General features: G+C 36.4%; 1 protein-coding gene across 10 annotated transcripts in view; it reads right to left on the bottom strand.

Moving 5' to 3' along the window:
* The window catches only part of dmxl2 (Dmx-like 2), a 98,994-nt gene extending 76,530 nt beyond the window's left edge, over positions 1-22,464 (bottom strand). For 8 of the 10 annotated variants that reach the window (XM_048169255.1, XM_048169256.1, XM_048169259.1 and 5 more), the window contains exons 1-2: positions 22,044-22,463; positions 2,033-2,158 (exon numbers count right to left, since the gene is read on the bottom strand). In XM_048169255.1, coding sequence (XP_048025212.1) covers positions 2,033-2,158; positions 22,044-22,130 — 213 coding nt within the window. In that variant the 5' untranslated portion in view covers positions 22,131-22,463. Of the gene's footprint in view, positions 1-2,032; positions 2,159-22,043 lie in introns of all 10 variants that reach the window. The other 2 variants (XM_048169254.1, XM_048169257.1) reach the window with 1 other exon arrangement.
* Positions 22,465-24,020: the final 1,556 nt, after the last annotated feature.

The raw sequence follows: 24,020 nt of genomic DNA, 5'->3' as shown, positions 1-24,020 counted from the left end.
GATTTGTAACATCTTTAGTTGATTGGAACTTCTTAATTATTGCCCTGATAGTGGAAATGGGGATTTTCATCTAGTCAAACATCTTTTCAGACATGAGATGCATTTATTAACATCTTGTCCAACAAAAGACAACATTTAATAACATGTTTTACTCCAAACTCCCTTCATAATGACAGTTGAGCATCCTTTTAATTAATCAAAGCATTTCAATCTTCTGTTTATTCAGCTGCAGCGATAGGATGCGTGTTATCTTCTGAGTTTCTGCCCAAGAGCGCCCTCTGATGGAGAAGCATTTACTACTGATCACAGAGCCGTAAAGCTCTGACAAGTCGCGCATTAAATAATCACAGCCTTTGCAATATCGTGTGCGATTTTATCATGATAAATCATGCAGCCATGGTGGCCAATGTGTTATGGAGAAAAACATTTATTTCATGATGTGAGTTTCCCCCCTCTTTCAATTATTTTCCTTCAATGAAAGGTTAGATTTTGCTAATTTTATGAATTAAAGATCAAAAGGATAAACAATGCAGATTTATTTTTACAGTCATCTTTGATCATATTTATTAAGGGTACCAACAATTTTGTCCACGTCTGTATATTTCATATAAGTTGATTTCCCTAAACGTTTAAACACTGCTCTTTACTGAAGCCTCACCATATTTCTTTGTGTATGCCTTTGGGTGGCAGGTCTTTTTCTGTTATGGCACCTAAGCTATGGAACTCACTCCCTCTGATACTTAGGATAATTACCTCTATCCAAGAATTCAAATCACAACTCAAAACCTATTTGTTGGCCCAATATTATCGGTCATAATGTGTTCTTCCAATATTATCAAGTCATATTGTGTATTTGCTTCATGATTGTGTTTGTATGTTTTATACTGTCTACCTTCTACATTGTCTACATGGTGTTATGGTTCTTTGTCATGGATTTAAAGGGTTTGTTCACCCAAAAATAAAATTTCTGTCATTAATTATGTCACTCTCATGTCGTTCCAAACCCATAAGACCTTCATTCATCTTCGGAACACAAATTAAGATATTTTTAATGAAGTCCGAGAGGTTTCATAGTATAAGCACTGTGCTTATTACGTAAACTGCATAGGAGACTGACAGAGAGAAGAAATTGTTGAATAAAGTCATATTTTTGTTTTGTTTTTGAAAAATATTCTTGTCACTTCATAAAATTAAGGTTGAACCACTGTAGTCACGTGGACTATTTTATCGATGTCTTTACTACTTTCCTGGACCTTGAATGTGGTAATTATGTTGCTTTCTATGAGGGATAAAAAAACCTAAATATCTTAATTTGTATTCCAAAGATGAACAAAGGTCTTACGGGTTTGGAACGACATTAGGGTGAGTAATTAATGACAGAAATTTCATTTTTGGGTAAACTAACCCAAAAACAAGTACTATATACTGTAAATAAAACATGATTATTAATATTATTATTATTATTAAGCGTTCCAAACAGCCTGACATGGCGATTAGCTTAAGTGAGTTTGGGGCGGGACTCCCTTTTGTCCATCCAATGATTTGGTGAAGCTAGTGATGCAGCAACTAAACACTTCACCTAAATTACAGCAATTGAAATAGCCTATATGTACAACACTGCAAAACTTCAATGAACATGTACACAACATTTACTCAAAATCCACTCAAAAATACAGGAACACATAAAATGTTAATTATCCATTAACATGTTTGTTAGCAGATTTTGAAGTACAAGGGAAAGCACTTCTGTTAATTGTCCAGATGGACTGGAGCTGATCATTTCAAAATGGCCAAATCAAATAAAAGCTGATATATTGGTTTAGTAATGTTTAAACTCTTAGTCATCATCACCGGTAATGCGTACTCGATGCTTAAGTAATGTTAGTTTGTATTATATAGCATCACTGCTCATGTTACTGTTTCACTAGGATGGATTGCTTTTGTTACAGTATTCCTCATTTGTTCAGTGCTTTGGATTAAAGGTCTTCTATAAGCAATAATGTAAATGTCAAGATATGTAATATGGTCTTACCCGGCCAAGCTGCTGAGAACACTCCACACAGCCCACCTGGATGTTTCCATTCTGAGCTCCGGGAATAATTTGAACACATTCAAAATCACTTGCGAGGATCACAATATCACAGCCTGAGCCATACGCCTAAAGAAACAGAAATCACACAATTAAAGTCTGTCATTTTTCAAAAAAAAAAAACAAATAAATAAAAAATTGACTTGAGCGCTTGAAAGTCCACTAGAGAGTGTGCATGAACTCTTTCCGTGCTCAAGGCCAAAGGAGTATAGGCTACTTTGAAAGGCTTGCGCGCTCAACTGTGCACGAGACGGAGCGGGACGCAGAAAATGAAGGCCTCTACCCAGGCCTTAAGACAACTTTTATTTTCTTTCACACGCACCACAGAGAAAGAACTTTCTAAGAAAGTGACCAAAACTGCCTGTCAAGTGATAGACGAAACTGACAATGACTTTTTATCTTTTTTAAATTGAAATGAAAGACAATGTGGATAAACATTCACAGCCACGACGTACAGACCACACAAAGATATAGAAGAAAATGAATAAAAACATTTTGAATCAATAACCTTAAAAATATATATATATTATATTATATTATGTTATATTATTTATATATAACTGCAGAAAGGCCACACTGCAGAGGTATGCATTTCACATGTCGGCAAATCAAATTAAATCGCTAAATTGCCTGTGCAAGCATGATTTAACTATAGTCCACAGCACAACAACGATGCACTGAAAAACAATCAAAAATTAATTTACAGAATTGAATTAGAACAGATTATACCATTCTAATAAATAAAAATAATAATAAAAAAAAAAAATAGTTATAATCAAGTCAAAAATCATATTAGATCCAGCTGAAATGTTTTGAAATCACTTATCGAAAAAAAATAAAATAAAAACCAGTCTTTCACACGATATGCCTGTGTCCATTTGAGTCTTCAAATAATGCACTAGTCAACTTGTTAACGTTGGCCAGCAGAAATGTGCTGCAATGGTTGTTGTTGTTGAGCGGTAGGGCATAAGCTGTTGGCACAACTTGAGTCTTACTTTTTTTGGATCATCTTTTACCATTTCAAAGTTCATCCAATATCACACTTTAGATTTTCTTATCCCAGACATTGTTAAAGATTTAATCCCTGCCACCAAGATGCCCTCTGTCAGTAACGGATCCTGGAAAGTGAAACTTAACTCTGTCACAGGGGTGGTTGGATTTATTCACGCACAATAAAAACTTCTTTCTTTTCACATTTTTATTTACAGCATTATCATAATAGGCTGTACATTATCTTATTGGGAGAAAACCGGTAGGTCTATGTAAAATCAGATATTGAGCACCCCCATATCTCGTTTCATAACACCTCTGTTAGGCTCCTCCTAGGGCTGCACGATTAATCGCATGCTATTCTCACGCGCATTTCGTCAGTAAAGCCGGTTCCCTGATTACCGCTAAATCACCATCACCTGCTTTCAAATGAAGCGGCATTTAATAGACGGAGCCGTAGGTCACTGAAAAGCCACGCAATATCGCGTTCATATCGCAGATGAATCGCCTGCGATAATGAACGCGATATTGCGTGGCTTGTCCGTGAACTACGGCTCCGTCTATTAAAAGGCGCTCCGTTTAAAAACAGGTGATGGCGATTTAGCGGTAATCAGGGAACCGGCTTTACTGACGAAATGCGCGTGAGAATAGCATGCGATTAATCGTGCAGCCCTAGCTCCTCCTATCAACGCATCGAATCGTCGATTATTCAGAGTCACCCCTAGAGAGCGATATAATGTTAGTGAACATCCGACGCCACATACGCTGCTGAGAGAGCGATGTTTAGATGAATGTTATGTAATATGTGTTGCACGCTTTCGTATCAATAACAAAATAAACACACAACAAAAATAACAGCGATGAGAAAAAGTTAAGAAAGCATCTGATCATAGCGATGTGGATGTTTGCATAATTTATTTACCACTTTATACAATAAATTGTTTAAAAGTAAGTAAGCAGATTCGACTGATTCACTGATTCAAAACAAAAGATTTGAAGCAGTGTTTTGAAATCGGCCATCACTAGATATCATTGAAATGTCATTATTTAGTTTTTTTTGCTGCACAAAAAAGTATTCTCGTTGCTTTATAATATTCAGATAGAACCACTGAACTCACATAAACTGTTTTAAAAATGTTTTGAGTAACTTTCTGGATCTTGATAAGTACAGTGGCATTGCTGTCTATAGAAGCCTCACTGAGCCATCGGATTTCATCAAAAATAACTTAATTTGTGTTCCAAAGATGAGCGAAGGTCTTACGGGTGTGGAACGACATGAGGGTGAGTAATTAATGACATTATTTTCATTTTTGGGTGAACTAACCCTTTAAGCAGCAAAAACTGTTTTCAACATTGATAACAATAATAATAATAATAATAATAATAGTAGAATGATTTCTGAAAGATCATGTGACACTGAAGATTGGAGTAATGGTGTTGAAAATTTGTCAGCTTTGTCATCACAGGAATAAATTACATTTTTATATTTATTAAAATAGAAGACAATTATTATAAATTGTAATAATATTTCACAATATTACGTTTTTTCCTGTATTTTTGATTAAATGGAGCCTTGGTGAGCAGAAGAGCTTTCATTCAGCAAGGATGCATTACATTAATCAAAAGTGACAGTAAAGAGACTTTTATATTGTTACAAAAATAAATGCTGTTCTTTTGAAATGTATATTCATCAAAGAATCCTGGGGGGGAAAGTATCAGAGTATCCACAAAAATATTTTAGCAGAACAACTGTTTTCAGCATTTATAATAATAATAATAATAACAAATATAATGTAATGTAATTTTAATCAAATAAATGCAGCATAAGAGACTGTGAGCATAAGAGACGTCTTTTAAAAACATTTAAAAAATTCCATCTTCAAACTTTTTGAACAGCTGACTGGGAACCATGAAACAAAAAATGGGGAACTCAATTTTCTCTTCCTTATTTTGTATTTTTATTTTTATTTTCTTTGTATTATTATTTTTATGATTATGATGATGATGTTACTTTCAAAGTTCCCTTACAAGTTTTGATGTTTCTACATTGGCTGTGGTTCAAGTGAAACTGCTTTGGCAACACAAATGTAGCAATGTGTGTCATAACACAACTGAGAGAGAGAGCACCAAGTCAGAAGGGTCATCATAACCACACACTTACATACATTTACATTCATTATTATATTATCTAAACACAATGTGTTGTGACAATTTTCAACGTTGAGGTAAAAATACAAAAGTACAGGGTTAAACAAGACCATGGGCGTAATGCTCTAAATAGAACAGGGAAGTACAGATCTATCCACACACACACACACACACACACACACACACACCTACACACACACACACACACACAGTGTCCTTCTCTCACATGTCGGACTCTAAACAGATGTGCCCATTTGATGATCTAAATATGCTTACTGATGCATCCCTTTTTTTCTGGGTTACATTTCCTCCTGAAGCTCATCTACTGCACAATGCTCAGTTCAGCATTTTTGGTTTTGTGTGGGAAAGCAAAGCACAGTACTACTCATACTGTTAATGCAGTCTGAAAAAATGTTCTACGCATAATATATCTGGATGATCTAGATCAGTGCAGAACAGAGCAGTGTTATTTTAGTTTCATTTTTTATTTCAGTTAGTTATTTTAGTACATCAAGTTAAACTAAAAAATAAAAGTAGTAGTCTTGACAACTAGATGAAAAAAGTTTTTACGTTGTATTTTATTTCAGTTAACATTTATTTTAATTTATTTCAAGTAACAAAATTATTATTATTATTATTTATTATTATTGATGGTTTAATAGCCCTGCAGCAGACACTGCACTGAATACAGTGACCCACAATGCAACATGCTCGACATTCTGTCTAATGTGACAGTGGCCGTTTCTCAATATGCGTACTTGTCTGTACTTGTGTTCTTGTGGACTTGTGAAACGTCATCAGTCGCTGTCCAAGTTCTGTTCCAATTCAAAGTTCGCATCTAGCCAAGTTCAGTTCAAATCCCCGGATGTGTTCTTGATCCGCCCATTTTATCGAGGATGCATCGAGAGGTGACTTGTGCAGACTTGAGACAGCCAGGTATCCCAGAATGCATCTCGCAGCAAGCGTCAATAGTAAAGGAGAAACCCCGCATAATTTAAACATATTGTTATTATGTCATGATATGTAGTTTTAAGAGTTTTTCAGGCGAGAATGTGCTGGTTTAAAGCTCAAATTTGTGGTTTATTGATAAAGACTGCGCCTTTCTGACAATTTGATCTGACGTTGTCGGAGTTGTGAGATCTAGGCGATCACCGGACGCTCAGCGCTCATGTGCCCAGCCGAGAGCAGCCTTACCTCGGCTAGTCCTTCTGACGTTTGCCGCTGGCTCCGTTTTGGCTGAGGGCAACGTGACGTTTCATAACTTTATATATGGCTATTTAACTTTTGTATCATACTAAAGCGCTGATTTTGTACGCTTGACTGAATTGTTTGCTTTATTTCTTATTGTATATTCTTACCTTTTATAATGGCTATTATTGATCATTAAAACTGTCATTTAACAAATAGAGACAGGGTTGTGTTTTATGTTATAGCCTATTTCATTTCATTACAGTGAAGATAATCAGAGTATGCACAAATAGTATTACATTTAATATTTTTTAAATATATATGAAAAGAGGCAGGGTTATTTAAAGGTCCCGTTTTTCGTGGTTTTTTTGAAGCTTTGATTGTGTTTATAGTGTGCAATATAACATGTGTTCATGTTTCGCGTGTAAAAAAACACAGTATTTTTCACATAATTTACTTATCTGTATACCGCTGTTTCCACTGTCATAAAAACGGGCTGATGACTTCCTTGTTCTATGAAGTCCCTCCTTCAGAAATACGTAACGAGTTCTGATTGTGCCAGCGGTTCCTGTGTTGTGATTCGACAGCAGCTTAGCGAACCTTGCCCGGAAAGGTCACGCCTCTTACCATAACGTGGAGATGCACGCGCTCAGTGTTATTGTAAACATGTCTTTAATTTTACCCTATCAATTTGAGCCGGAATCAGACCCGGTGATTGGACTGCGGGATGAAAATAACAGCGTTTCGACGACATGGCGACAAACACACTCTACAAACGCAACTCTTGTGTATTCCTGTGGGCGGAGGTTAGTCAAAAAACTGTTTTAGTGACGTCATTAAAGAAGGAAGTAGAGGGATGTAGTCCAAACTGGCCGTTCGATGTAGGCGACTTCTGTTAAATAAAATATCTCGCTTGGCATTGAACTTTGAGCTTTAAAATTTTACAGATTTTATTTATACTCTAACAACAACATTACACACTAACTAAAGTTTGAAACATGGGATCACGAAGAATGGGACCTTTAATATTTCGTTTTGTTATAAATATATGCATATATTTATAACAAAACAAAATATTAAACAACCCTGCCTCTTTAATCAATCACTCGTTGCCTGAGGCTATTAATATGTTTTTGTTTGTTTTTTAAATAAAACGAAAAGAGGCAGAGTGGTGTTTTATAACAAATTTCGTTTTATTGTTGGCTAAAATATACATACAGAAATAACCGGAGAAGCCTGAGCGAGCTGAGTGACGTTATCAAGTACGCTGCTGTTCCATTTGCAGAATCACTGGACTTGTGTTCTCCCGTCCACGGGAGTTCGTTCTCCTGAGTCGAACTTGCCAAGTCCTAACTACCAAGGACGCAAGTCCGAAGTTTGCGAACTTGGTTTTGAGAAACGGCCAATGTGTTTACTTTTTAATCAATTGTTCAAAGGCTCAAACTACTAAATAACTTTTTTAGATGATAATGGGACGCACAAACATAATGAGGTCATGTGTTTGAAAGATTTATCACTACTATGTAGTGTTGTCACGATACCAAAATTCCAGTAGTCGGTACAAATACCATTGAAATGTTACGGTTCTCGGTACCAATGTCGGTACCACAAGAAAATCTGTTGGAACCATTTTACTATTTTATTTAACTACTATTTTAAAAACAGATTAAATATGATGGTAATCATACATTTGGAGTGTCTGTGTATGTTTTATATATATATATATATATATATATATATATATATATATATATATATATATATATACATATATACACACACACACCCAAGTACCGGTACTTTTGACAACATTACTACTGTGCCTGCTGTTCCAATATTTTTTTAAATAAAACAATGTTCACTATACAGTAAATAGTATGCAGTAGTAAGCAGTACACAAGTATTCAATTTTAACAAAGCCTTGCATATACATTCACTGCAGCAATGAAGCCGTGATACAATGTAAACGCACATGCACATACAGGTTGCCACAAGCCATTAATCAGTCCAGACTGAAGAGCCGAATGCTGCACCTGTTGTTCTGAGCAGTGTGTGTGTGTGTGTGTGTGTGTGTGTGTGTGTGTGTGTGTGTGTGTGTGTGTGTGTGTGTGTGTGTGTGTGTGTGTGTGTGTGTGTGTGTGTGTGTGTGTGTGTGTGTGTTCTCATCCTCTCTATGACTTATTAATGGGAAGAGAGCACAGAGGTACTGAAAGCAAACAAGCTCAAAATGACACTCATTCCCATAATAGACACGACTGGGCAAACACATACATCACTATGAGGTGTGTGTACACAGAAAACAGAGAAACTCCATAATATGAATGTATAATTCCATTTAGATTCTGCTTTTAACCAGGGCCCAGGGCTGAATTTATGAATCATTCGTACAAGTAAAATTGTACTTAACTGTTATTTTCTAGGGGTGTGTGTGATGATACACTTAGCTCAGGAGAAGATACACGATACTCGGCTCACAAGAACGAGATGAGACAATATTTTTAAGGAACAATCTTCAATGAGAAAATATGTCTGGAAAAATAGTATTTTGACTGAAAGTCACAAAATGCGAAACAATGCAGGTGCATTTTATTTATTTAGCTAATCTAGGGCTGTCACTAACAATTATAATCGTATAATATTTTTTGCGGTAATATACTTAAGTGAATAGCCTCTAAAATTACTTAAAATACATATACAATAACAATGAGGCAATAATAATCGGATTAAATAAAGTATCAAAAGCAAGTAGTTTTATGGTTTTATTGAACAACACCATTTTTCACAAGAAATACCATCGCATTTTAATATCGCGAGATCTCGTGGAATGAGATCTCGTCACACCCCTACTATTTTCTAATTTTCTAACTTAAAGGGGGGGGGCTTATTTACACTGTTAAAGAGTTGGATTCTCATGCTAAACATGGCCAAAGTTTCAAAACACAAGTTGGACATATGACGGAGTATTTCTGTGCCAAAAATACAGAAATTCTATTCCAAATCCTCATAACCTTCGCTGTCTTTTTTGAGTATAAGCCTGTGTGACGTCAAGAAGGTCACATGTCCACCAGAGCGAGAGAGCAAGAGCACGCCCATCAACGCGCATTCGGCTTTACGGAAGTCGTCGGCAGCGCTGCACAGGTCACAGGACTTCACGAAATCAACAATGTCACCAAAGAAGTGTGTTTTTGGTTGTGAGGGAAAGATAACCTTGCTTCCCAAAGAACCCAGCGTTAGGTGGAGCTGAGAATTTTGTGCTCACACATTACATTAATGTGCTCTCGATATTTGTTATTAAAATAATCATAGAAACTGATAGTTACAATCACTTTTTTATTGTTTAAAATGAATGGAGAATATCTTGTGTTTTCCGTGGCTGCTCGAGCCCCCAGGATCGGCACTTATTGTTTTAGAAACAAGGCCCAGTTCTACGCTGGATTTACAGATCGTTTGAAACTGAAAGATGGAGCGGTCACATCCGGTCATGAGTCGGAACCGCAGGTGGTGAGTAAAACTGCTTCAGATGTCTGTTTTGTTGGCAATAGGCACCTAAGTGCATATAATGTAAACAACGCGAACGTAGTGAATTCATAAATTCATTATTCATCATTCACTATATTCATTATAGTGATTCAAAAGTTATCCAGGGATAATGCGATGGTGTTTTGTGTGTTTAAATGCATTTGTTTAGCTGACCATTGATAGCTTGCAGACGATCGCTATGCAAAAGCATCGCGTGCTCGTCACTCTTTAGCTCTGCTCACATGGCACGCCTCCAGGAGCTCAGCTGTTTTCGGAAAGACTCGGTACTGCGTATGTATCTTTTATAAATATGATAGAACTAAAGACTTTTTGGATATATGAAGGATGTACTACTACTCTATAGGTACTCAAGATTAACATGAGATTGGCAGAAACTGTGTGTGATACCCCCCTTTAAGAAGAAAAAGAATATTTGTATTCCCAAAAACTTTTCTTAAGATTGTTCTTATCTTTTTTTTTTTTTAAGACAAAATTAACAAAGTATGCATATTCCTGAAAAGAATGTTCTTCAAAAATCTTTGTAAATAACTTCCTAAAGTTAGGATAACCTCAAACCTGTCTTAAATCCCCAAACGTTAGTCGTTTAATTAAACTTATTGGGGGTTGTTTCAAATATTAAGCACTATAACATAACACTAGCTACATACAATACATATTACCAGTACCAGGAATGTGGACGAGTACTCTGAAGTGACACCGATCTATCATTAAAACAGTGATCTAGGGCTGCACAACGATTAATCGTTTGCAAAATAAAAGTCTGTGTTTACGTAATAAATGTGTGCGTTCTGTGTATTATAATTATGTATATATAAATACACACACATATGTATATTAAAGAAAAATTGTATATTTATATATATATATATATATATATATATATATATATATATATATATATTATATATACACATGCATATATTTCTTAAATTTATACATGTATGTGTGTGTATTTATATATACATAATTATTATACACAGAACACACACACATTTATTACGTAAACACAGACTTTTGCAAACAATTAATTGCGATTAATCGTTGTGCAGCCCTACGTGTGATCACTAGTGAATTCTAGCTAGAACTAAAGCGAGACAGCACACAGAAATAGGACGCATTCACTCTAGAGAGAGTGCAAGAAAGAAGACACCAAAAGCCTGTCATTTTCTTAAGAATTTTTTTTTTAATTAAATGTATGAATTAGTTTCCTCAAGTATTTAAATTGAATAACAATTTAAAAATTTTGATGTAACTGATTGCCTCAATTTTTGAGTTTTGCCAACTTATTCAGGTTTACAGTGAAAAATTAAGAAAACACTAGTAAAACAACTAGGAAACAGAACCAAACCAAGTAACAAATATGTGTACCAGTATCACACCAGACAATGTGTGTGTGCAATGTAGTAGACTATCATTCATGTCCCTCTGCACTGTGAGACTGAACACGACTAGAGCAAGACATCATTCATCAATCTCTGAGAACATGATCCTCTGGGAGAAGACAACTCGACTCATCCTGCCCGATTCGGCTCTGCGTGGCTGTCAGCGTTCCTGATCCGACATGTGTGCAGTGATTGTAATACCCTTCAGAGATCAAGACTAGTCCCAATGAACGGTTTAATCTCATAAAGAGCTATTCCACAGTACGTTAACACCTACTGACAAACATTACCAGCACTGTTTAAATACTAAAAGACCTTCATTTGTAAAATATAAGCTTTATTACACCCAACTCAGACGGCTCTACAAACAAGAGCAGATAAACTTACACTAACATCAGCTATTGACTTTACCAGGTTTGAAATAGTAAGCTTATATATTTGTTAAATAATTTAAAATGAATTTTTCAGTTTTTAAAAAATTAAAATCTGTTTAAAACTCCTGTAGATACAATCTGCTCTAGGAACTTTATGGTGGTAACTACAACTGAAGTCTCTTTCTGGTATCAACAAGCAGAACTAGCCAGGTTTACTTTTTTTGCTTTACCGAAAGTAAAAGTGAATTTTTGTATTTATATTTGTACAGACAGGTTTGGTCAGTGGTTTTATCAAACATCAAGTCTCATGCTAAGCTTTATTGTTATACTTTAAGACAGTGTACCAACTGAATATTTAAAGCCTTTATTTGTGATATATAAAACTGAGACACAATTCTAAATTATTTGTAACTTTATCTGAGGCAACTGACAGTAGGCCACAGATGCCAACCATTAACATTATGTTAAAAATAATATGGAATATTCCTTTAACCAGGAGATGTGAAGAGTTGTGAAGATATTTCCACCATTATCTGTAGATCAAAGGAAGAACAAACCTATTTGATGTACATTGATCAATGTTTATAGGCAAATAAAAGCTTAAATTACATCTGTTCATCAAATAAAGTAATTGCATCTCTTCAGTAGACTTGAAATAAACCGCTCAATTCATATGGATGATGTTTAGTCTTTATAAATTCAATGGAGGCACAGAAATCGCTTAGGTTTCATTAAAAATAACTTCACGTAGCGCCAATGCGCTTCGGGCAATCTGAGTTCGAGTCTCGGCTCGTTGTCCTATCCCGATCCCGTCCTCCTCTCTCTCTCCCACTTCGCTTCCTATCTAATCACTGTCCAATCATAATAAAGGCAAAAACGCCAAAAATAAATCTTAAAAAAAAAAAAAAAAAAAAAACTTCATTTGTGTTTCGAAGATGAACAAAAGACTTATGGTTTTGGATGACATGAGGGTGAGTAAATATTGACAGAATTTTCATTTTATATGAATTATCCCTTTAAAATACCATAGAAAACATAGTGCTGTTCATGTAAACAGCTATACAAGCTGTTCGTCTAAAGAACCCGGAAGCACAGCAGCTTGTTATGCTATGTGTCATAAGCTCTGTGATAAACATCAGCTCAGTTCTGGCAGACATTAGCCACATTTCAAGAATATCCAGGGCTCCAGACTAACATTTGAAAGCAAGTTCTACAGGTGCTGAGGGATTACATGCTTTGTCTCTTGGAAATGCACATTTGACAGTAACTTAAGTTGACAGCAACAATAGCTTGAGCTTGAGTTGGGATGCAAATGTACATTTATTTTCTTTAAAAATTAATATCTTGTTTAAAAAAAGAAAAAGAAAAAAAAAAGATGACTGAGTTATTAAAATTGAGAGTTATTAGTTATTACTGTTAAAGGTGGGGTAAGTAGATTTTGAAAAACACTGTTTGGAAGTTAGTTTGGGAGCTGCTGTGCTGTTGGGGACTAACAACGAACTCTTGTTTGTATTTACTCTTTTGTACTGTACATTCATTTTTTGTGCTTCTTTGTCATTGTCATTCATTCACCATCTGTGCTTTATTTTTCGTGAAGCATTGCGCATCAGCTGCGATAAACAGACATCCACTCTCGCATTGTGTGTAACAGTGGCCAGATAGTGAGAGTTGTGCAGGTAAACCACTGCAAACTGACGACCGCTAGAGAATGCAATGTTTAGGATTGGAGAGTGAGTTTTGGAGGCGGAGCAATGAAGAGAGGGGTGGGTTTGTTTGGGTTGATTTCAAATATCAACAATGTCCAACAGCGTTTTTCAAAATCTACTTACCCTACTACTTTAACTTATTAAATTAACCACTGGTCTTCCATATAGTATCATACATTTGTAGATCATAATCACAGGTAAAACCACGCACCTCATGGATTCTATGGTATTTCAGTGCTTCCCATACATAGACTTCACTTGGGTGGGCCGCCCACGTATAATAACGGCCGCCCAAGTATTTTCGGAGACACATTTTTGCTTTTATTATTTTTATCCTCTTATACTTTTATATCCATGCAAGATAATGAAACCATCTGCGATCGATTAACTAGTCGTTTCGTACCTGCTCGTTATGTGTGAGTCAGAACTGTTTACTCCCGCTAACATTCAAACGGGCGCTGAATTTTGCAAAGTCACAAGGGGGCGCTGTTGCGCTTTCTACAGGCTCGCACAACAGCGCTTCAGACTTCTTCAAAGTTATAGAGGGTATGCATAGACGTCACTTTCCCGCCGAATGCACTCCCTCAGCTGGACTGAGTGGCAAAAGAACCTGCTGCATGACTGGATTTAATAGGGGAAACTGTGAAAACGCGAGTAAAACAAACGATTACACTAAAGGTTGGGGTCAAAAGTGTTCCTTATGACGTCAAAGAAACCTAACCCATGGATATTGACATGCAGCCAGGAATCGTGTTTCCTGACATTTATATGTGCCTGATTTCAACGCCGGGGAAACACATAAAGCAAATCTGCCTGTGAATGCTTTATATAACTACAATATAGGTCGATTTAAATCGCGAGTAATCACTTATATCAATGTTATATATTTCGTCATATCGTCTAACCCTAAAACTTGTATAGTTTTTGTCAGTGTTCATTTAAAAACTCCCAATTATGCAGAATATAAGATGGTAAATATTTAATTGATGACTTGCCAACACAATATATAACAATACAATATATAGGGTATGATTTTACCCCAAAATCCAACATTTTGACACAAAATGATAACTGCAACATGTTTCTTTGCCTGGAGTCCAGCTGTTTCTGTGAATTGCAGCAATCCATTTGCTACTTTTTTTCTGTAGCTTTCAGCAATCTGTAAAAATATACCTCAGGTTTTGTGTCAAAGCTATTTGTACAGTCAGTCGCAAAGCTCTTTCCCGTTTTGGATGTGTTTTGTGTGTTTTTCGCGGCATTCACGCTGAAAACCAATGCTGCTGCTCAGTCTTTTGACACTCAGTGGGCGTAACCGCAGTCATAACGGTCGACGGTGACGTCACACGCATACCCTCTATTCTCAAACAATGAAAAGCGCAGATTTATGCCAAGCGATTGCTAATGAACTCAAGTTGATGAATTATTACAATGACTACTTTATGGCCTTTATATAAAATGTTTTAGACGATTGTAAGAATCTGAAGGATCAGCCTGCAACAGTACAGACATTTCAAAATTTTGCATAATTTACAATGCATAATAATGCATAATATTAGTATGTAATTAAAGGTAATATGTTATTTAATTAAAATTAATTTCAATAAATAAAAATACTGTAAAAAAAAAAAAAATCACACACTGTTTGTTTGTCACATGTAGTAGACCATTTTTGTGTCGTGGGTAATAGGAAGATTTTTCGCCAGGGACAGAAAGCTCTCAGATTTCATCAAAAAGATCTTCATTTGTGTTCCAAAAACGAACAAAAGTTTTACGGGTTTGGAACGACATGAGGGTGAGTAATGACAGAATTTTCATTTTTGGGTGAACTAACCCAACTCATTTAGTATATATACACAAATGCACAAAAATTGATATAGCTTAATAAAAAATACTGTAATTTATATTCCATTACTCTTCATCACCAAGACATTTGTAGTTTAAGAACTCTGTGCCGAACTTGAACGCTTTTGACTGGATCTCACATCACCGTTTAGTGATCGCGATCGAGACCGGTCACTGAGTTAACACACTCGTTCTGAGCTCGCGAGAGCTAACGACAATTATTACCAAACAGAAACTGATCTCCTGAACTCTCCGAACTGACCTAATCATGTGAAAGCCTGTGTGTGTACTTGCTGGTGGAGAACCCGTGTTAAAATGCAGAGAAATATTCAGATTGTATGTCAGGTTTCAGTTCTTGTTTCTGCTCTGTGGAAGCCGCTGTCTGACAAATCAAAGCGCACATCAGAGCAACTTTCCTTAAGACATAGCCTGATTGTTTCAAAAACACAACTGTCTTCTACCCCATATCATTTGACAGCAGATATTTGTGAGCTGCCAGTAATATTCCAGCGCTGATCACTGCAGTCTTCATGATGAGCTCAATAAAATCGAAATGGCGAGAGTGGAGTGCTGCCAAACAGCTTGCTGAATCACATTTCTGTGTGCTTTGTAGATATATAGCCAAACAAGCAAACAACAGTGTTGTATTTGGTATTGGCCACCTGATCGGGCTCCATGAGGCATCATCCTGCTCTGTCTTTTGAGGCAAGCTGACAAATGGCCCATGTGGCACGGTTCAAAGGAGTAGCTCTGTTTCGTCCCCCTTTAGGCACAATTGTCGTTTAATGTTTCTCATATTTAACAGAAATGGCATTGCTTATCAGTTAGGCAAATTGGTAGTGGCACCAGTGTGACCTCTAACCAAATTCAGTCGCACCGGCAGGAAAAAAAGAATGCAAAATGCAACCATATATTCACAGTCTAAAGCCCTGATATGCTGCAACTATTGAAGATATCGTATTCCAGTGAGGTTTCCGCACTCAAATAAACCCAAAGGCATTGAAATCCTCTAGTGCTATGATCCACCCTCCATTCCTGCTGGCTAATGATCCCAGCAGGCCCCAGGATAAGGCGTCTGCAGGAGTGGAAGTGTGTCAGCCTTGAGTATGGCGTGAGCGTAATATATTCAGACATGCCGCGCTAGGCTGTATTTTTATGCCTTGTCTAATGGCAACTAGCATTCAAACACACACTACGATCCCACTCCACAAGTCCAAAAACACCACTCCTTCCTGCAAAACAACAAAAGATAATGGAAAGATAAACAAAATATCTTCCTTCTTTGATGGCCTGTGGGTTTGCCATATCATGTGCAAGCCTCACGCTGATGCAGTGAGCAGGAAGCCAAAAAGTCAAAAGGCTTGACACCCGAAAAGTGAGACTGACAACTCTCAAACTCAGTGCTGAGTGTTCTAAAGCTTTTCATCTACTCAATGCTTTACTCATCTGCTACGATAATATTTGAAAAATATTTTAATTTGGGAACTTTTCTTAACAAAAACTGACATCATGACTAATTAAATTAATCACAATTAATGGAATTATACACTACTGGTCAAAAGTTTGGGATACTTAAAGGGATAGTTCCAAAAATAAATATTCTGTTATCATTTACTCACCCTCAAAATATTCTAAACCTCCATGTGTTTCTTTGTTCTGTTAAACACAAAAGAAGATATTTGGAAGAATGTTGGTAACCAAACAGTTTCTGGTCCCCACTGACTTCCATGTTGACTGTCCCTTTAAGATTTTTTTTCATAGAAGTCTCTTATGCTCACCAAAGTTGTCTTTATTTGATGGAAAATAGAGTAAAAAAACAGTAATATAGGGAAATAGTATAACAATGTAAAAGGACTGTTTTCTATTTTAATATATTTTAAAATGCAAGTTATTCCTGTGATAGCAAAGCTGCAATTTTTGCTGCTTAAGTAAGATTTATAAACGAAAAAATAAAATGAAATTAATAATTTTATTACACAAGGAAAAAAGATGAATATGTTACGAAAGATTTATATTCCAAATAAATTTTCTGTTGAACTTTCTATTAAAAAAATCCTGGAAAAAAAAAAATGCATGTACAGTTTCCACACAAAAAAAAGCAGCAACAGCCATCATAATAAGAACCATTATTAATAACTCAGCACCAAATCAGCATATTAGAATGATTTCTGAAGGATCATCATGTGACACTGAAGACTGGAATAATGATGCTGAAAATTCAGCTTTGCGTCACAGGAACAAATCACATTTCACAAGAATATACAGAATACACTGTATTCAAACAGAAATCAGTCCTTTTATAAATATATGTGATATTATTTCACATTACTGTATTTTTTAATCAAACAGTTGCTGCCTTGAATATAATGAGAATTCATTTAAAAACATAAAAAATATATATATTTTATACCAAACTTTTGACTGGTAGTGTATAATTAATTGATATTAATTTAATAAAGGTAAATGTATCTTAGGTCATATAACTCTGACAACTCTGAAAAGTACAAATATTAAATATTTTTTAATATATTAGGGGCAATGACATGACAAGTCATTTTTTTGTCCAAAGGCCTTAATACTAATAAAAAACAAAGATATGACATCCAAAGTATGTAACTAGATCTAGTTTAATGAACCCAAAAGGTTTTAATTATATTTTGCTACATATAAAGATATTTTAAAGATTCTGAAGTGTCAAATGGTCATTTGGTTTAACCGTCCAAAGGCCAATACAGCCATTTCATTTGTGATTAAAATATCTTAAAATGTAATAAATGTATTTTATATCAACATAGTGCAAAATGGTATTAAAATTATGGGTAAAAGTCGTTCTTTTGTTATGAGAAAGAATGTCTGGAAAAAATAATTTCACTGATGTCATTTGGAGTAACTAATATAAAGGGACCATTTTGGATCAAGCCATGCAGTCAATCATGTGACAGGATGTGACATCATTCAGACTCTTAACTATTTGAAAAATTCATGTTTTCACTTGCTCATAGGCATTTCCCGAAACATCAGGTCATTCGATACAACTGCTATAAAATATTGAAAATGTTGTAATATTTTAAAAACTTAAATTTAAAATGTTTGATTGTCCTTTTGCTGGCTAGCTAGCAAGTTAACTAGCTAACTAGCTAGATATCAACCTGTTAGCATTGTTTGAAAATATCGTCAATCGGTATAACCAAAAGTTTTATTCGGTAAAACCGAAACTTTGGTTAAACCGAATGACTTTTTTGGTGACAAATTTTGTCCATCTTGTAAAAAATGACAAAAGCAGTGTTAATTTATTTATTTTTTTAATTTTTTTTTTTTTTAAATAATCTCATTGTTAACACTTAATAAAACTTCAAAATTAATTTTATCTCCATTAGTTGTTTTTTTTTTTTTACACACTTTTAAAAGCCTTATTCGTCAATGACCCAATAATATTATTAATTGTACTATGTTTTCTCCAAATAGCACGTGAGACCATACATGTCAACTACCTATTTAGACCAGTGTTTCTCAACCAGGGGCCTCAGTAAACATCAGATAGAGCTACAGGATGTAATTCATATTATTTATTAAATTTATAAATTATTATTAATATATTAAAACAGTCTAAATCTAAATTGATATGTAAACTGAAATCAATTTTCATTTTTTCCACTTTTATAACTATTGTTTTTATTTAAGAACATGGAGTTCTTAAAACTTCTTGAAACACAAAATTAATGGTGTTTTTATATCTAATTTAATATATCAATACTCCCAGTTTCTGTTCACAAAAAAAAATGAAAACAAGCAGCTTTGTCATATACAACAGATATACTGAAAATTAGGGCTGCACGATTAATCGCATGAGATTGTCATGCGTGTCTCGTCAGTAAAGCCGGTTCTGTGATTAGCGGTAAATGTCCATCACCTGCTTTCAAATGGAGCGGCACTTAATATACAGAGCCGTAGTTCGCGGACAAGCTACGCAATATCGCGTTCATTATCGCAGATGAATCGCCTTCGATTATGAACGCGATATTGCGTAGCTTGAATATTGGCTCATTTTGGATTTCATGAGAGCTACACATTCCAAAAAAGTTGGGACAGGTAGCAATAAGAGGCTGGAAAAGTTAAATGTACATATAAGGAACAGCTGAAGGACCAATTTGCAACTTATTAGGTCAATTGGCAACATGATTGGGTATAAAAAGAGCCTCTCAGAGTGGCAGTGTCTCTCAGAAGTCAAGATGGGCAGAGGATCACCAATTCCCCCAATGCTGCAGCGAAAAATAGTGGAGCAATATCAGAAAGGAGTTTCTCAGAGAAAAATTGCAAAGAGTTTGAAGTTATCATCATCTACAGTGCATAATATCATCCAAAGATTCAGAGAATCTGGAACAATCTCTGTGCGTAAGGGTCAAGGCCGGAAAACCATACTGGATATGATATGATCTTCGGGACCTTAGACAACACTGCATCACATACAGGAATGCTACTGTAATGGAAATCACAACATGGGCTCAGGAATACTTCCAGAAAACATTGTCGGTGAACACAATCCACCGTGCCATTCGTCGTTGCCGGCTAAAACTCTATAGGTCAAAAAAGAAGCCATATCTAAACATGATCCAGAAGCGCAGGCGTTTTCTCTGGGCCAAGACTCATTTAAAATGGGCTGTGGCAAAGTGGAAAACTGTTCTGTGGTCAGACGAATCAAAATTTGAAGTTCTTTTTGGAAAACTGGGACGCCATGTCATCCAGACTAAAGAGGACAAGGACAACCCAAGTTGTTATCAGCGCTCAGTTCAGAAGCCTGCATCTCTGATGGTATGGGGTTGCATGAGTGCATGTGGCATGGGCAGCTTACACATCTGGAAAGACACCATCAATGCTGAAAGGTATATCCAAGTTCTAGAACAACATATATATGCTCCCATCCAGACGTCGTCTCTTTCAGGGAAGACCTTGCATTTTCCAACATGACAATGCCAGACCACATACTGCATCAATTACAACATCATGGCTGCGTAGAAGAAGGATCCGGGTACTGAAATGGCCAGCCTGCAGTCCAGATCTTTCACCCATAGAAAACATTTGGCACATCATAAAGAGGAAGATGCGACAAAGAAGACCTGAGACAGTTGAGCAACTAGAAGCCTGTATTAGACAAGAATGGGACAACATTCCTATTCCTAAACTTGAGCAACTTGTCTCCTCAGTCCCCAGACGTTTGCAGACTGTTATAAAAAGAAGAGGGGATGCCACACAGTGGTAAACATGGCCTTGTCCCAACTTTTTTGAGATGTGTTGATGCCATGAAATTTAAAATCAACTTATTTTTCCCTTAAAATTATAAAATTTGATATGTCATCTATGTTATATTCTGAATAAAATATTGAAATTTGAAACTTCCACATCATTGCATTCCGTTTTTATTCACAATTTGTACAGTGTCCCAGCTTTTTTGGAATCGGGTTTGTATCTATCTACCTGTGTTGGACAACAAGGGGCCTTTGGGGGAAAAAAAGAGAAATAAAAATTCACACAACAGGAATCTACCAGCTCCTACACACACATGCATTGCCCCCACACAGCAATTGCGAAAGCTAAAGACAATCATTTCCAAAGAGAAACTGATCTCCTGAACTGTCCGAACTGACCTAATCATGTGAAAGCCTGTGTGTGTACTTTCTGGTGGAGAACCTGTGTTAAACCGCAGAGAAATATTCAGATTGTATGTCAGGTTTCAGTTCTTGTTTCTGCTCTGTGGAAGCCGCTGTCTGACAAATCAAAGAGCACATCAGAGAAACTTTCCTTAAGACATAGCCTGATTGTTTCAAAAACACAATCATCTCCTACCCCATATCATTTGACAGCAGATATTTATGAGCAACCAGTAATATTCCAGCGCTGATCACTGCAGTCTTCATGATGAGCTCAATAAGATCGAAATGGTTAGAAAGGAGTGCTGCCAAAAAGCCTGCTGAATCACATTTTCACGTGTTTTATAGTTTTATGGGCAAACAAGCAAACAATAGTAAGGTATTTGTTATTGATCACCTGAACAGGCTCCATCAGGCATCATCCTAAACCTATAAACATGCAGTCATTCTGGTGCAAATTTTGTTGTCTGAGTTCACTACATATTTATGCAACACTTTTTGTTGTACTAATGCATATTAAGACACTGAACTGAATAAACATTCTTAATAAAGGACTAATTCATTGTTAGTGCACAACATGCAGTGATTACATCTTTACATTAGAGATTCTGGCCTGTCAACTGTACTCTTTGACGTCACTGTGTGCACAGCTGATGGGCTCAACATCCAACCACAATGGCATTGTCTCATAACCTACTAAGCAAGCTCCATAGACAGCATTTTTGGGCATCACACTCGTCACTGCTGTGTAGGTACTAGGCAGCTGACTACCTAGGTTGTGAGCTACAGCAAAACGAATATCATCACCCTTTGCTGCTATGCATCAACATCATGTGTGAGCACTGCAACCGACTATAAACATGCATTGCATGTCAAACAATCGTGCATGTTAGCGTTTGCATAGATAGAGAAACGCACCACAGGGGTGTGTGTGTGTGTGCTCCTGATCTGCAGGGACACACACACACCGCAGATAACCTTGAGGATGACAGATGGCACAATGAACTCATACACGCATCATGAGGATGATGATGGTGGTGATGATGATGCCCACAGGCTTCATGCACACGCGTCACGCTTAAACATCGATCACGCACAAGCGTAAAATAACGCGCCGCGCAGGTTTATTTCTCACTCACCGTGAACGGGACGTCGTGGACGCTTCCCACGGAGTAGCAGCAGTCCCCTGGGTTAACGGCCCCCGTCAGCACCTGGTGCAGATGCATTTTTGTTGATCACACTGATGTTAAATTATTTACAGCAGCGACGCTTCTCCGCCCGCTAGGTTTCTCTCCATCTACACCGGGAATCCCATCCGCCCGCGTCCGGCCTGGAAGCCGCTCATTCGTCTCTAAACACCCCGTGCGTTTAAACACACACGGGCTCTGCTGAAATGTGTGTCCCGGTGTCTAATTTCCTGCATAGAACGGTTAAAATCGCTCGTGTCGCGTCGCTGTCAACATTAACGAGCGGATTATACGTCTCTCCTCCTCCTCCTGCTGCTGCTGCTGCTGAAACTGGAGCGCGCGGCACGATCACCGCAGCGGCGCTCGTGCTCCTCGTGCGCGCGACCTCATGACTGCGAGAGTGTAGATGTACAACAACCAGACGCTACATAGTTTCATAAACATTAAACTTGAATTTGTAAGGTTAGGATTTGTGTAATAATAAGAAGAAGAATATAGCATAATTGTTTCTACAACAAAATGTCAATAAATAAATAAATAAATAAATAAATAAATAAACTATCTGTTCCACAAATCCATGGTTCACAAACCGTCTCGTTGTTGTGGATATATGTGCTTGGTTTTACAGATTATATTAAAGAGGATAACAGAGAGAATGTACATTGTGTTTATTATGGGCGTTTATTATTTTACAATTAATTCTCGTTTTAGTGATAATTTCAACGTAAATGTTTAAACTCGTTATATTGGTACAATTGCAGACGAAACGCTGTGATTTTATGACATTAATTGTTGTAAATTTAGATGTGTCAGCTACCTCGTTCTATTGTGTCTACATCTATGGCATTTAAAGCGCTTCCATGTTTTCGTGGCGCGCGCACGAGCGTGACGCGTCTGTTGCACGCGGTCATTGATCGGTGAGCTGCTAGGGTGAGGAAAATTAAATGCGGGGGTGTTCGGTGGGTCCTGTTCAATATAGATCACACAGAGCCCAGGTGAATAATAAAGACGCTGAGTTATTGGATCTGATTTCACACCGTTCTGGAGGAATTGAGGCCATATTCACACTCAGCGCTTCCGTTGGTCACGCGCAGGGAATCCCAACACCCCTGCACGCGCCGGTTTGGTGTGTTCTGAAAACATATTACATGACTTTCATAACATTACATGATGTTCATAATGTTATATGACATTTAAACAATTGACAGTCATGGCATGTCATTCCTAATGTGACAAGACAATAACATTAGCCTAAATATAATAAATAGAAAATGGCATTGACAAATGATTAAAATGCCATATTGACTTTCAAAGAATTCATATTCATGACATTCATGTCATGACATTTATAACATTGACAGTCATGGCATGGCATTCTTTACATTAAATGACATAGATAATAATCCATGCCAGTCACAACATATGACATTTGTAACATTGTGACATAAAAACATGATAAAACATTATTAAATGAAAATTATAATAATACATGACAACACCATAACTCATAACACCACTTGACTCAAGTTATAGCAAACATAACATTACATGACATTCATAACATGACATTAAATTTATAACATGGCTTGATATTCTTAACATGGCATTCATAATAGGCTAATACATGACATATGTAACATTAAATTACATTCTCACTAATTCATGGCATAACATTACATGACATTCACATAACAAGACATTAAAAATAATATGCTGCATAATACTGCATCCTTTTTTTCCAAAACAGTTATTTCTTTAAGATTTTAAGATACATGCCTTAGAACTATAACAATAAAAGTGTCATGAAGATGATTTTCACATTGTACAATGTGATACAGTGACTAAGCAAGTATTAATGGCAGCCGTCTCTGATCTGTGCCTTGTGTAAATGTCCATATGCACCGACAGGAAAACACCTGAAGGAAAGAG

This window comes from Megalobrama amblycephala, linkage group LG19, assembly GCF_018812025.1.
Source record: "Megalobrama amblycephala isolate DHTTF-2021 linkage group LG19, ASM1881202v1, whole genome shotgun sequence".
Taxonomy (NCBI): Eukaryota; Metazoa; Chordata; class Actinopteri; order Cypriniformes; family Xenocyprididae; genus Megalobrama; species Megalobrama amblycephala.
The sequence above is the reverse complement of the archived record's forward strand: the minus strand, read 5'-3'. Positions and strand labels throughout refer to the sequence as shown.